Source organism: Populus trichocarpa, chromosome 11, assembly GCF_000002775.5.
Source record: "Populus trichocarpa isolate Nisqually-1 chromosome 11, P.trichocarpa_v4.1, whole genome shotgun sequence".
Classification (NCBI taxonomy): Eukaryota; Viridiplantae; Streptophyta; class Magnoliopsida; order Malpighiales; family Salicaceae; genus Populus; species Populus trichocarpa.
In genome coordinates, this window is record NC_037295.2 from 4,667,474 (window position 1) to 4,681,185 (window position 13,712).

At 32.1% G+C, this 13,712-nt stretch overlaps 2 protein-coding genes across 4 annotated transcripts; both read right to left on the reverse strand.

Annotated features, from left to right (window-relative positions):
- Positions 1-8,073: 8,073 nt before the first annotated feature.
- On the reverse strand, positions 8,074-10,114 carry LOC18103062 (protein NUCLEAR FUSION DEFECTIVE 6, mitochondrial). Of its 3 annotated transcripts, none has more exons than XM_006377342.3 (3): positions 9,874-10,112; positions 9,652-9,770; positions 8,074-8,562 (listed from the first exon to the last, which is right to left on the reverse strand). In XM_006377342.3, exons 1-3 carry the CDS (start codon positions 10,029-10,031, stop codon positions 8,543-8,545), a joined length of 297 nt encoding a protein of 98 aa, XP_006377404.1. In that variant the 5' UTR covers positions 10,032-10,112; the 3' UTR covers positions 8,074-8,542. The 3 variants fall into 3 exon arrangements, with proteins under 3 accessions (XP_006377404.1, XP_006377405.1, XP_006377406.1); XM_006377343.3 differs by lacking the exon at positions 8,074-8,562 and adding an exon at positions 8,768-9,095 and having other exon boundaries at positions 9,874-10,114; XM_006377344.3 differs by lacking the exon at positions 8,074-8,562 and adding an exon at positions 8,768-9,307 and having other exon boundaries at positions 9,874-10,111.
- Positions 10,115-10,512: 398 nt separating this feature from the next.
- On the reverse strand, positions 10,513-13,712 carry LOC18103063 (uncharacterized). Its single transcript, XM_006377345.3, has 3 exons — positions 13,273-13,712; positions 11,456-11,608; positions 10,513-10,989 (listed from the first exon to the last, which is right to left on the reverse strand). The coding sequence occupies exons 1-3, from the start codon at positions 13,282-13,284 to the stop codon at positions 10,732-10,734; spliced, it is 423 nt and encodes a 140-aa protein (XP_006377407.1). The 5' UTR covers positions 13,285-13,712; the 3' UTR covers positions 10,513-10,731.

A 13,712-nucleotide genomic window follows, 5' to 3' on the forward strand; every position in this document is an offset into this window, starting at 1 on the left:
CATCTTTAAATAGCTGCCAAAGTTGATGTTCAATGGCCAGCAAATTCCAAGCTTCCTGATGCTGGCCTAGACTATATATGGGATGCCCGTTAAAGAGGTTAGAGCAGATCACTCAGCGGTGCAACGAGAAAAAAAATTTCCCTGGCAGAGTCAATTAGGAATACCTTGTTCACAATTAGAACGTTAAGTTCACAATTAGAGTGTGTGTGTGTGTAAAATCGTGCAATTAACACAAACATAACATATTTAAATTAAAGTCAATTATATTTTATAAACAACAAACTCTTTGGAATGAGATTAATAGTTAAGGTTTACCTTGTTCGAATTTGGAGATCAAATATTTAAAATTTCAATTCAAAAGAAAATACTTCAAAGAACAAAAAGAAATTGAGAATTAAAGAAATAAAGATCGATCTTGGTGTCCAATGTTTCAATGTAGTGAAAAGAGTTCCACTTAAATGTTTTTGTGCCTTGAGATTGCCTAAAATTAAGATCCAAACTTGAAAAGATTTTTGGTTTCGAGTTGATTTCGGTTTTTGTATTTTTTTTTTGTTTTTTGAGGTCATTTATGAGTGTCAAACTGTTTAGGCTCTTTTCTAAGTGTTTTTTATCAAAACAAATAAGTTGAAAAATAGGATTTTGGATAAAATAAAATATAGAACTTGTTTTTCAACCGCCATAGTAGCCGAAATCTGGGGAATGATAGACAACGCATAATCTAACTTTTTTCTCAAAAGATAATGGGATGGATGACCTGTCGTCCACCAAAATTACATTAAAATAAAATTAGGGCTCGCGAGCGGACCCTTCCTAAATGGGACAAGTGCTGGTCTGGCTAGCCAAACCCAGCGGCGTTTAGCCTCTTTCTTTGTTTTTGTTATTTTGCCTTTAAAAAAACATATGTATTTTTAAAATAAATTTTTAATTTATATTTAAATTAATACCCCTTCTCTCTATTTTTTTTATTTTTTGTATATATTCCTTTTTAAATAGTTGTTGTTTTTTAATTAATTTGTTTGTATTTAGTTTTTGAAGAGGTTATTTTAACTCACCTATAATTTTTTTATGTTTTATATAATTGAGCTTTATTTAAAAAATATATATATTTTTGGATCGTATTTCTAATAAGTCCAACCTTGTGAGATATTTTTTTTCCTTTGATTTTATTCAATTAATTTTGTGTGTGTCTATTTCTGCTATTATTTGATTAAATAAAAAAAAGTCATTGAAAAAAATCAGGTAAATGGACCATGTTGCGAGATCAAATATCTTTATCCAGATTAGCCTTTTGATCTTTTCATATATATATATATATTTAATTATTGTTAATGATTTTTTTTATTGACACAAATGGTTCTCTATTTATTTAATTATATGTGTGCATAATTTTTTTTTATTTTCACTTGATATTTTTTATTTAAAAAAAATCAAAAAACTTATATGTTCAATTTTTTTGTTGGAAAAAAATATTAGATCCACGGCGGTGAGCGTGTCAAATGGCTAGTGGTGGTGAAGTGGTGATTCCAATGGTGATTATGTTATATTTTAATTGGAATAAATATTAGAAGTACATTGATTGTTTTCTCTTTGGTTGTGTTTTAATTTTGAATATTTAATTTTTGTAAGTTTTAGACAAAAAAAAAGAAGAAGTTTGTGAATACCGAGTTTAGGTTATAAACATATGAAAAAAAAAAACCCTATAGCAACAACACTTAAATAATAAAAAGAGAAAGGAAATTTACAATATAAGTTCTAAGAAATGTTCTTAAATAATTAAAACATCTATTGAAATAAATAGGCATATTTTAAAGTTATGAAAAAACCCTAGCTCTACAATCTGTATAAAAATTAAACAAATCCATTATGATAGACTTACATATGTAGGACTTAGATTTCATATTTATTTAAAAGCTATTAGTGAATGTAATATAACAATCGTTGGGTTTGATAAGACCAACTTTATTTCTTGGGTTGGGTTAGAAAATAATAAAATAATATTAAATGTTCTGGGATGTCTCGACGAGTTGATTATGTTAAAGAGATAAAATAAAAAGAAATCACCATTTATTTTTATACTTATTAGAAATCTTAACTGTCTTTAAGGTTTTTTTTTTTTTTGATAAAGGGCTAGTTATGCTAAATGGAAGATAAAAATCACCCTAAAATATCATATCTAAGATAAGTTGCGTTGTTATTTGATTTTAATGATAAAAATATATATTGTGTATACATACTAATATTTCATCTAAACTAAATATATCTGTTTATTAAAGGTAAAAGTTTCTAGAATAATAATTTGAGATTTAGACTTGACAATAAAACATAATCCTCACTTATTTTTTTTAGTATGGGGCAAGATTTGAAATAATAATTAATGGAAACTTGGATTTTGAATTGTTTCTTTTAATTAAACAATTTATATTAACCCATCATAAATTAATTATTTTACCAAGCACAACCACCATAAATAACCATCAATATTCCAACCAATTCAATTAATATAAATGAGCTTAATTAAAAATGCAAATAAAATCATGAATACATCATGAATTAATCCAAACACAACTTACACCTCAGCATAAATTTGTGATTCAAAAACTCAGAAAATGAATCATAAAATTATTTGAACAACAAATAAATCATATATGTGGATTTATAATTGACCTTTACGGGTTGTCAAAATCAGCTCGAACGGACCAAAGAGATTTGAATGAGGAGAAAATGTGGCTTAAAAAACACAATATTAGCATATATTGTTCACGTATGGAATGTGTGGTTAGCTTTTGAGCATCGATTCCATGCGCTGCCATGCCAAGGAGGCGAATTGAGAACATCACATGACACTCCATGCATTGGAGCGTGTTTAGTACTGAGGTAATTTTTATAGTTGTATTTTTAAAAAAATTATTTTATAAAAAATTATTTTAGTTGAGGTTAGTTTGATATTTATATATATTTAGTTAAAATTATAGTTGAAATTGAGATTGAATAAAAAATAATTTAATGTGTTTGGTTAAACATGCTTTTCAAATTGAGATTATAAAATAATTAAAAAAGATATATATTAATATTGATGGTTTTTAATTTAAATATTGTAGATTTAACTACCATTATTACATCATTAAATAAATAATATTTTATATCAAATATTTTTTATTATTCCATTAACTTATCTATAATTTCATCATGTATGAAATTCATCAAATAAGGATTATAGTTTCCATGGTTTTTTGAGCGTACAACAAAATCAGGTAAAATATTATTAGAAACAAAATTGGAATTGCGATCAAATTCCACAAATGCTACATCATCATGCAATATTCTTCTAATTTATATAGTGTTATTAAATAATATTAAACACTAGTTTTTCGAGTAAAATATAATTTTAAAAAAATTAATATAAGTAGTTATAATCATAGTTTTGAAACTCGACCCGGTTATCGACCCGGTCTAGTGATCGGGTCATGGGACAGATGGGTTGACTCGGGTCAACAAAAAAAAACACATATATAAAACACCTAACTAGTTACAAATTTACAATGCAACACTTACATAAACCAAATTTAAATTTTAAACCAACAATATAAATTTAATTCAATATCCAAAACACAAACCAGATATAAATTATAAAATATTTAAAACAAAAGATCCAACAACATAAATTCTAAATCAACAACACATTCACTTTTGTTGAATGAACACATTAAGTTCTTCTGTGTCCATAGGAGCAAAATTTGGATCAAATGTCGATGGAATTGAGTCAATCTCGTCAACACCTAATAAATCATCAGCATGCTCCTTTGAAACTTCATCGTCACAATCATCTTCAATCTCATTAACATTTATGACATCTACATTTCAAACACAATTAACAAATAAATATTATGTGTTAAACAATACTTTATTTTAAATAATATTTATCACTAAATAATTAATCATTAATTATCATCATCTAAAGTATTGTTTTTATATTATCCACCTGTCTTCTCCAGATTTGTGAAATGCCTTGGGCCCAATCCAGGGTAAAAACTAAAGGAGAAATTATGGGGAAAAAAAGGTGATAAATTAATATCATTATCTGAAAAAATTGGTACATTTTTTTTTACTCTCTGAAGTTTTGAGTTCATACTAGAATCGACTTGTATCAAATAAGCCTGTCAGCACTACCCAGTATCATGAACCCATGTAGAAGGAAGATTAGGCCCTTAGAATTTGCAGAAGCAAAAGCAAAAGTAGAACGAACGAACAGTGAAACAAAATTCACAGTAAAATAGAATAGCAAGTCAAGAGCTTTCTCATCACATTTTTTCCATATCTGAGCAATATTCACAGCAAAGTTCAGGTCTTTGACCATTTGAAGTCGCAGAAAAATAAAAGAACAGAGAAAGTGAGATACATACCTGTAGAGCTGCAAGCCTGCAAGTTCAAAACAAATGGCGATCAAAGATGTTTCAATTTGAAACAAAGGATATGCCACTGTTATAAAAGAGAGAGAGCGAAAGAAGAAAGAAACAAGTAACAACAGCTCATCTAACCTTATTCTCATATTTGAAACAGCGATCAAGGATTCAAGAGTTTTCTGCTCCTCTGCTCTTCTTCGCGACTGAAATGGGTTTGAAGATTTCTTGAATTAGGTTTAAAATTAATTAGGTCTTCTCATTGCGTTCGTTCCTCTACTCTTCTCGTTTTGGTCTTTTAATTGTAAAAGGCCAAAACGACGTCGTTTCGGTCATGAATATATATATAAAAAATAAACTCGGGTCTCAGCCGGGTTTGCCCGGGCCGGCTGGGTCCCGGGTCGACCCCGGGTTTCAAAACTATGGTTATAATTATGGCACTGTTCACGCGAACGGTGCCCAGGTGAATTATCCGGGTTGGCAGACATGAGAAATAGCTCAGCTGCTTCTTAGGAACCGGCGTTTCAACAAAAAAATATATAGGTTCCACACGAAAAGCCAGTTGTATTTTAATGTTACCAAACATGATGTTTACATGATGAGTTTTAAAAGCTGAAGCTACGAAGATGGGAGATCAGTGGCTGCAAAGTAGAAGTTTGTTGCCGGGAAATTTGGATTGCTGCTATTTTCTTTTCTTTTTTCTTGTGCTATGGTTGTTTTTCTTCTTGTCTTCTGTTTACCAAGTCTTTTCTTTGGCTAAACTTTTTACAAGAGTCTTTTCCTTTCAATCTCTACGTGTGTCCTCTCTTTGTGTGAAGGCCTTTTATTTACATTGACTAGAATCCCTTTTTAAAACAAGAAAAACTAAACTTAAAAAATAATGTTAGGCGTTTATATTGTTTCCTTTTTAATTATGAATTTCTAATTAATTAAATTTTATCTTCTTAGTGTATAAGATTTCTTTCAATAATTTTATGTTTTGCTGTGATCCTTCAATTTATTTATCTTTTTTCCTTTTGCATAATCTCTCATATTATTATTTTAGTTCATACTCTTCATAATCCCTTATTCTTTATTTCATCTTATTTCACTCCCTAAACTTTTTATTTTATTTTTGTATTATTATCATAATAAAAATCAAATTAAATTGGACCAAAAATATAATTTTTAAAAGCACATAGAAAAATTAGGGGTAAAAAACAAGTTATAATAAGTTTCCCTCTCTTTACAATATTTACAACACAAAGTCATTGAAAATTTATTTATTTTTATCTTTGTATAATAAATTTGTAAAGAAAAGAAAAATAACACTGAAAACAAATTCTAATTTTATAAATTATTTCAGATAAAAAATTTAATTAAAATAACATGAACCAGATATGAAAGAAAAACAAATTGAAGGGCTTCTTTGAAAATTTAAAGGGTTAAGAGCAAAAATCAAGGAGAACAAAGAAAAACAAAATTATCAGCACCATACTGGAGGTCACTAAGTTGTGTGTACTGTCTAGGGATGAAGAAGCTGCCAAGACGATTCCAACAACGTCAAGGGAGGTCATCTTTGGCTGCTGATGACGCATATGATGCATGTAAACATTGAAGTAGTGAATGCACTGCCCTTGTAATGCATCTGCCATCCAACTTTTTTAAAATAATATTTTATATTTATTAAAATACCAAATTACCTCTCAATCAACTTTATTATAACTAAAAAAACCATGCAAATACCAAAAAACCTATGGATGTGAGTTAAAGAAAATTTTCTTTTAAGGTTAATTTAGTTATTTTATTATACTTAAAAAGTGAAAATTAAAAAATGCTCCTAGACACTAGTTAATTAAAATTTTCTTTTAAGGGTAATTTATTTATTTTATTATGCTTTAAAAACATAAAAAGATCAAGTTATCCCGGATCAATCTGATAATGACTAATAAATTTTATAAAATAACTATATTACCCCTAATATCTAATCCAATAATTTGTTTTGTAAAAGCTAAAATTATCATTATATTATTTCAATCCAAAGTATAATGAGTCTATGCACGCAATGAAACCTCTATCCTTCTTAGTTTTTTTTTTTTATTATTATTATTCTACCACGTTATTTAACATATAGTTTAAAATGAGATAATCGAACAAGGGAAAAATTATAATTAACGAGTGGTAAAACCTGGCCTATTGAATTGGTGGGTCAAGCGATGACCAGATAAAGAAAAATTATAATTTATAGGACTTGAATTTCATTCCTCCACTTTCTAAGGCCTCATTTGTTTATAAAATAATATTTTAAAAAAATTAATTTTCATGGAAAATAAATTCTTAAAAAATTAATTATTTTTTTATGTTTAGCGGTGTCATAAAAAAAAATTGAAAAACATTTTCTAGTGTTTAAAAATACCATGAAAAAAAAGCTAAAAAATAATTTATTAATGTTTTTTTTTCAAGTCTATTAAAAGAATAAGGATAAAAAATAACAAATGAAAATTATTTCAAATAAAATAAATAGCAATTAAAAGAATAAGAATCAAATCTGACATATCAAAAATTAAAAAATAATGAAATTGAAAAAAAAATCTTAATCTCATAAATTTCTTCAAATAAAACAAATAAAAATAAAAAATAAACACCAAATCTGATAAATAAAAATTCTCAATTAAAAAAATAAAAGAAAATTAAATAACAATCAAAAGAATAAAGACCAAAATTGATATAAAAATCAAATTTTAATCGACGAAATTGGTAAAGAAATAATAAAAATCAAGAATGATGATCAAATTTGATATAATCAACAAAAAAACTAAATATTTTTGAATTTATTAAAACAAAAATATTTTTCTAGAAACTAAATCAAATTTTTCTTAGATTGAATTTTTTTTTTATTAACCAACTTTTCTAATGATAAACAAACATAGAAAAGTTTGAAAGTTTATAAAAAACCATTTTCCATGAAATACACAAAAACTAAATTTATACACATAACTTTAGTATTTTTTGTTTATGCTTTATACTTTGCAAAATATGTTTGTATTACAGTAAAATATGTTTGCGTGAATATTTCAAAATTCACAGAGAGCAACCGTCAAGATCATGTACTCGAGGTTGTTAGCTCGATAGATAAGCTGGATCAGTAAAGAAATTGATGGTCAGACTAGCAACAATTCGCGCTGTAATAACCTTTAAAGAAAAGAAATTCGATATGGCCAAAATCTGCCAGATTATCATAACTTTTGTGGCCGCATGATGAACAGAAGCCATGCTTTTAGGCCAAAAAAGACCGAAGGAAAGAGGGCCTAGGGGCTCTAGGCCCCAGGCCGATGTAGTCACCCTCGTTCATGTATAGCTCCACCCAGAACAGTCACTTATCTAACCAGCAGCAATTTACACGCATATTGCAAAAATAATAATTAAATGGTGGCGTCGAGATTCTCGCTAACATGCATCAAAAGATTAAATCGAGCATTTTACTACCGTTCAGCAATTGAAAAATACAGAAATGCATCTATATCCATGAGATACCTACTTCAAAAGGTGCTTGCAGAACCTTCAGATTTTTATCATTCCACCAAGGACAACAATGTCTCAAGCAAAGTCTAACACAGTCCACTGAAATCATGAAAAACTACGTTCAATGCACCGCACCCAAACAGAGAACAATCATCCATCTACAATACAAGAGGAATGAGGAGAAATGTGTCACTATTTTACTTTCAAGTAATTGCTAGTTGGATATTAATAAAACCAACAAGAAGATGTTTGACAGTGAACTAAAGAGTGGCAACTTGGAAAATTCCTCGAGCCACACAAAGCTAACAAGTAGTGATCAGACGAATTGAAGACCATGTAAGAACAATACACCATCGCATAAAAAGAAAACTTTTGAACAAATTAAGCTGCAATGAGAACAATCTAGCTCCGGGAAATTAAGTTAGGGGTGTAGATTGGAGCTCTACTAAAAGATCTTCAAATTACACAACCATGTACCAATATATGACTGATCTCTTCATGCTTCTTGGGCAATCAAAATTATCCTCCATTACGTTCTTAGGTTTATAAACAGCAAGAAGCATGTAAAATCCTAATACAAGCTTTATTCAACCACCTTCTCATAATGTGCTTGTACAAAATTTGCTCGATCCCTCTGACAGTCATCATAGATCGTCATTGCAATCTGAGTGAATACAACAAATTAGTGTGGTTCCTTTATACCTACACTTGCATGAATATGAATGAAAGAAATGCCTTGGTTTTGGTTAAGTCAGCAAACAGGAAAACAGCGTTCAATCCCATCTAATGTTTCTACACTACAATATAGCATCAAATTAGTAACTTAGTTTCAGCGAATGAATAATGAAAACATATAGAAACATCAGTACTGCCTCAAATGAAAATTGCTTAATTCATTATGGAACCATTAAAGGTGATCAGTTGTCATTTGAGAGTACTTCTTATAACATGAATCTAGCAAACTCATTACACAGATGAAAAATCAACTTCAGTGGTTGAGGAATAAATGAATTCCACAACTCCATGACATTAGATGAAACTGGTCAATCTCTCAACTTTTGACCCCATCTCTAGAAAAAAACCACCCTAATCTTACACAAGACTAGCATTCTCCAATACTTTCAAAAGTTGACAACAAAAGAAACTCAAATGATTCCCATCTTTCATGGCTTGATCCTCATCTAGGCTTGCCCTGCCCTACAAAAGGATAGAAGAACAAACATTCTTTCATTTTGCAAGGGAGAGAAGCAAAGAGAAAGAGGCCAGATTATTAAAAACCCAAAAAATCTTAACGCATAAATAAGACAAGATTCACATCACAACGATTTCAGTACAGAAGGCCCTTCCTGATCTTATTCAAACCAATCACATTTCTAAGCCTTCAAAGTTGCCCTCACTTCCCTAAACACCTAATTCAAAAAGGGTTTTACAAGGTATCAGAATACAAACTTATATAACATCAAACAGAAGAGAAACTAGCAGCTACCATAACAAAACTCCATATAAAAAAAAACCACCGACAGCCTAATAGAATTTGCAATTAAGTCAAATATTCCCTCATCAAAATCTATATGTTAACATAAAATATAATTCATATTCCACCCGGACAAAATGGGAAATGTCAAACAGGCCACAAAACTTATTCCACAGCTTGTGTACAAATCAAGATTCACACGTTACATACCATAGAAGAAAGTTGTAAATCAACGAAAGATGCAACCAATCATTTCATATAAAAATACACAAAATTTACCTTCAGGGGTCCAACCATAGCGGCGAGAGACGGAGAGCATTGAATTAAGCAATGCGGAGGCAGTGGCAGTGTGGTATGGAAGCATTGTCTCTACACAGCAACTCATCTCCACTGGCGACCTTTCAAATTCAAAGCCCACAAAAAAAATCAAAACTTGAATTTAAAAATGTAGGAAAAAAGATAATAGCAATAAATGAGTGGTGGGTTGATTTTTTTGGGTACCTGAAAATACGATGAGAGAGAGGGCTTTCTTTGGAGATGCGAAATGGCGAAGAAGCTGGTTTGGATCCAGGTTTGGGTGCGGACGCTAGTCTGGCAGCCGCAGAGGTTCTGGTGGCTGTAGAACGGAGGAAAGACCTGGCAGCTGCGGTGGCGGACATGGCTATTTGGGGTTAGGGTGTAAGAATTTGTTTCTTGGGGTTTTGGCAGCTGAAGTGAAAAATAGGGTTGTGAGCGTTGTGTGTATGTACTTGTACGAGGGAAATGGCGTGTCCTCGTAGTTTGGGTTTATGTTACATTTGGTCACTGTACTCCTTTTGTTTTCTAATATGGCCTTCTTGACGTGATCTTTACGTTCAATGTTTTATTGAGAAATTACAAGTTACTCAAGGTGCATTGCTGTCTTGTTCACAGACCCTCCACGATAAATATTCATTCATAGTTTTTATCAGGAATTACGTCAGGTTGAACCGGAACTTGTATGAATTGAACTAGCTAACAATTATACATGTATAGTAGCAATTATTGTAATTGTCACCTTTGATTTTGATTTTGAGATGGTTTCCAAAAGTTTTGCTCTCCACCTTATCTCTAGTATCCATCTCATTCCCAAGCTATTGTGGAATATACTACCGCAAGGACTAAGCAAATCAAGTTTCATTCAGCTGATTTAGCAAAGCAGAAGAGAAACCAGCAAGTCTGTACAAGGAACTTTGAGTTTGCCAACAGTGGATCGATGCTTTACTGAAATGTGAAATGGATATTGCTGTTCAATTTACAATAAATCCTTCTAAATGCAGAGCAGGAGTGAGCGGAAACGATGTATGCCACCGATGTTATTTCCCTTCAAATCCTTCTAAATCATTGTCTCGACTTGCTCTTACTTCTGCTCATCTTTTCTAGGGTGCCAAATAGTAAAGGAATGCAGATCCCTTGAGACATATCTGCCCTGCGTGCTCCAGAGACTTCAGAACTTGCAGCCCTTATAGCTCTTATGCCTATCTTTTCTCGTTCATCTACATGGACTCTCCTTGGGAAATACAAAGCTCCATTCCCCGGTCGAATTCCAATCAGCCTGCCCAGCGGCACACTGTTGTCTTGGAAGAAGGATGCTGATGACTGTAAAAAAAAATGCAACACAAGGCTCACTTCCCGTGGAAACAACTTACGATGAACCTCTGATGCAGCAGAGGTTCTTAGTGATTTATTTTGGAAGTCGATGAAGAGTTTGATTGCTTTCTCAATTTTCACATGATCAGTGATTTGGTTTAAGTACTAGTTTGAAAGCAAGAAATATGCTAGGAAAAGACAATTGGAAACAACGAGAAGAGTAAGAGAAGCACCAGAAAAGCATGTACTTCTCAGAATTCTTTTCCCGGAGTCTCTACTATATGTCCTATGAAGAGATGGATATATATCCATTTTACAAGTCATTCAGAAATAATTCCTGTGGGCGAAGTTCAAAATGGAAGGTTCAGCTTACCAATCTAGCTACTGGGATGAATAAAAAACGCAGAGTCACATGCCACAGCACATGTACACACTTGTATCAAGAACAACAGGAGGTGGAAAAGCAGAGTTTTACCTCAGTGTCAAGGTTGGAAGATGAGAATGAAGAGAAACTAGATGAGCGTATGCGCAAGGAATACGGTTCTACTGGAGCTGCCTGTATGCTCTCCATCACTCGAAGTCTTGTGTTCATCAGGCCGAGTGGCCATCCATTTGATGTTTCATTGTCCTGGGTATAGGCACTAGTTAATCAACACATAGCTGAACCAGATCAATCACCTACTGACTAACACCACGATATGTAGCCAATAAAAATCAATGGCATCTGGACATTCTAAGTTAACAGCAGGCCAGGATCCTTAACCATGTCCAAAGAAAACTGAAAAACTACAGAAAAGGGAAATGACAGGGTCAAATAGAAAGCTATCATAGTCCAGCCCTTGAAAAACTATAACAAAGAATTTAGAGTTGATGGAGTTGAAGATTCAACTCTAATAAATTTCCCAATTTATTTCTTACCAAAAGAAGATGAAAGAAATGCAAGATGACTACAAGACAAAGGCTAGCTAGTCCACATCTGTAGAAATTATTGCTCTAACACCTCCTATTTTCAAGGAAAATTCTAAAAGCATTGAAGTCTTACATGTTTCACTCCCTTAAAAAGCATATTATGGAAAATCATGCAAATGCTTCTGATTGATTAATCGTTGGCTTTGAATGGAAGAACTAAGCAAACACGATAACAACTAGGTGGGTGCTTTTTGTGATTAGAAAAGGACGCATCATCCCGGAAGTGGCAGCATTTGCACTCTCTCTTTAGCAGAAAGATGCTAAAGAGGAACAGCCCAAGTCTGAAAACTTAATCGACAGGTAATTGTTGTGGCGGGTTATATAAAGAACTTCAAGATCACTAGCATACAGTGAGGACTCTGTAACTACAGACGGTGTCTGGAATTTTATATCCATAATTCCAAGATCCAATGAGTGATAAATTAATGTTTAATACCAATTAGAATAGCACTGAGTAAAATGATTCTACAAGTACAAACCCTTCCTCTGCTATTATATGCAGTTTTCTCTGCTAAGACAATAACTGAGCATAAATTTACATGTAAACAATGTTCCTTCCGCAAGCCCACAAGCTGTCTTCAGATTTGAGGTTTTGGCACTCAGACCACAAACTCAAGACATTCTAGGGCGGACATCTCCAAAACCGAGGAAGGGTATAAATGCATGTTGAAGTTTCAAACCACAAATCACCAAATGGTGGGCATATTTCTTATCTCAATATACAATATGTTGAGAAGAGAGCAATAAATGGGATCTCTCGTGGGTTTCACTATAAACATCCATACGAACTGCAAATTATTCTTCAGGCTTTCCATGTATAAGACTGATAATGTTAGTTTCTGCATCAAAAACTTTGAAAAAGCACTAGAGATGCAAATGCCTCTTCTTGGTACACACATCCATTGGTCATCTGCTTTGCTGATATAATAATCATTGCATACAGCTGCAATCAGCAATTTGCATTCTCGATTTCCTTTATTTGTTGGAGCATGTAAATCACACATGTCAAATCGTAATCATCAGTAAACTAATGAAGATTACTCTCCAAAAATCAATTCCATGGGCCACCAAATGAATTCTCATAGCAGAATCAATTATAATTTTCCATTTCAGGGGATTCTCTGTGCTATCTCAGTCCTCAAGAGAAACTCAAGTCTTTACCAGCAATACAATCCAGAAGAGATATCTACAAGTTTTCCCAGAAAAGAAGGAAGGAAGAAGGAGAATCTTAAAAGACTGGAACTAACAAAACATACTAGTAGAAATATGTTAAGCTTGACATGCAACAAAACAAGAACCAACACAAAGAAGAAGTAATCTTACCTCAGCTGCCATGATGCCTGTTTTCTACAGCTCTGGCCTCATGGAATGAAATGAAAGAAGAAGAAGATGCTAACAGTCCCACAGGGAACCTAATTATTCACGTTAAGTAAGAAAATGTGTATGACAAGTCCAATGAGAGTTCACTCCAAATTCTTCCTTAAACTAGAGACAATGAATGGTTCACGGGTCCCCCATAGACAGTCTTTCTTTAACTAGCAATTGACAATCACCACCAAGATGCTCAACCGCTTAACTTACCGCCATTTTTTACAACCCTTTATTGTGATCTGATCGACCAATAAAACAGTCCAAAGTGAAGAATAAGCTGGACAATTTTATGACTTCAGGTCAATGGAGTCTCTGCCCACCAGCCCAATGGTTGATCAGAAGAAGCTTTACCTTAATTAGGACACAATATGTGGAGTAATTGAAGCATCAAC

Excerpts from the sequence above, each read along its gene's own strand:
- LOC18103062 (XM_006377342.3), bottom strand. The coding sequence starts at position 10,031 with ATGTCCGCCACCGCAGCTGCCAGGTCTTTCCTCCGTTCTACAGCCACC. Across the intron at positions 9,771-9,873 it reads CTCTCTCATCGTATTTTCAG|GTCGCCAGTGGAGATGAGTT; the intron begins GTACCCAAAAAA and ends TGAATTTGAAAG. Across the intron at positions 8,563-9,651 it reads CTATGGTTGGACCCCTGAAG|ATTGCAATGACGATCTATGA; the intron begins GTAAATTTTGTG and ends GTATTCACTCAG.
- LOC18103063 (XM_006377345.3), bottom strand. Across the intron at positions 10,990-11,455 it reads CTTCCAACCTTGACACTGAG|TCATCAGCATCCTTCTTCCA; the intron begins GTAAAACTCTGC and ends TTTTTTTTACAG.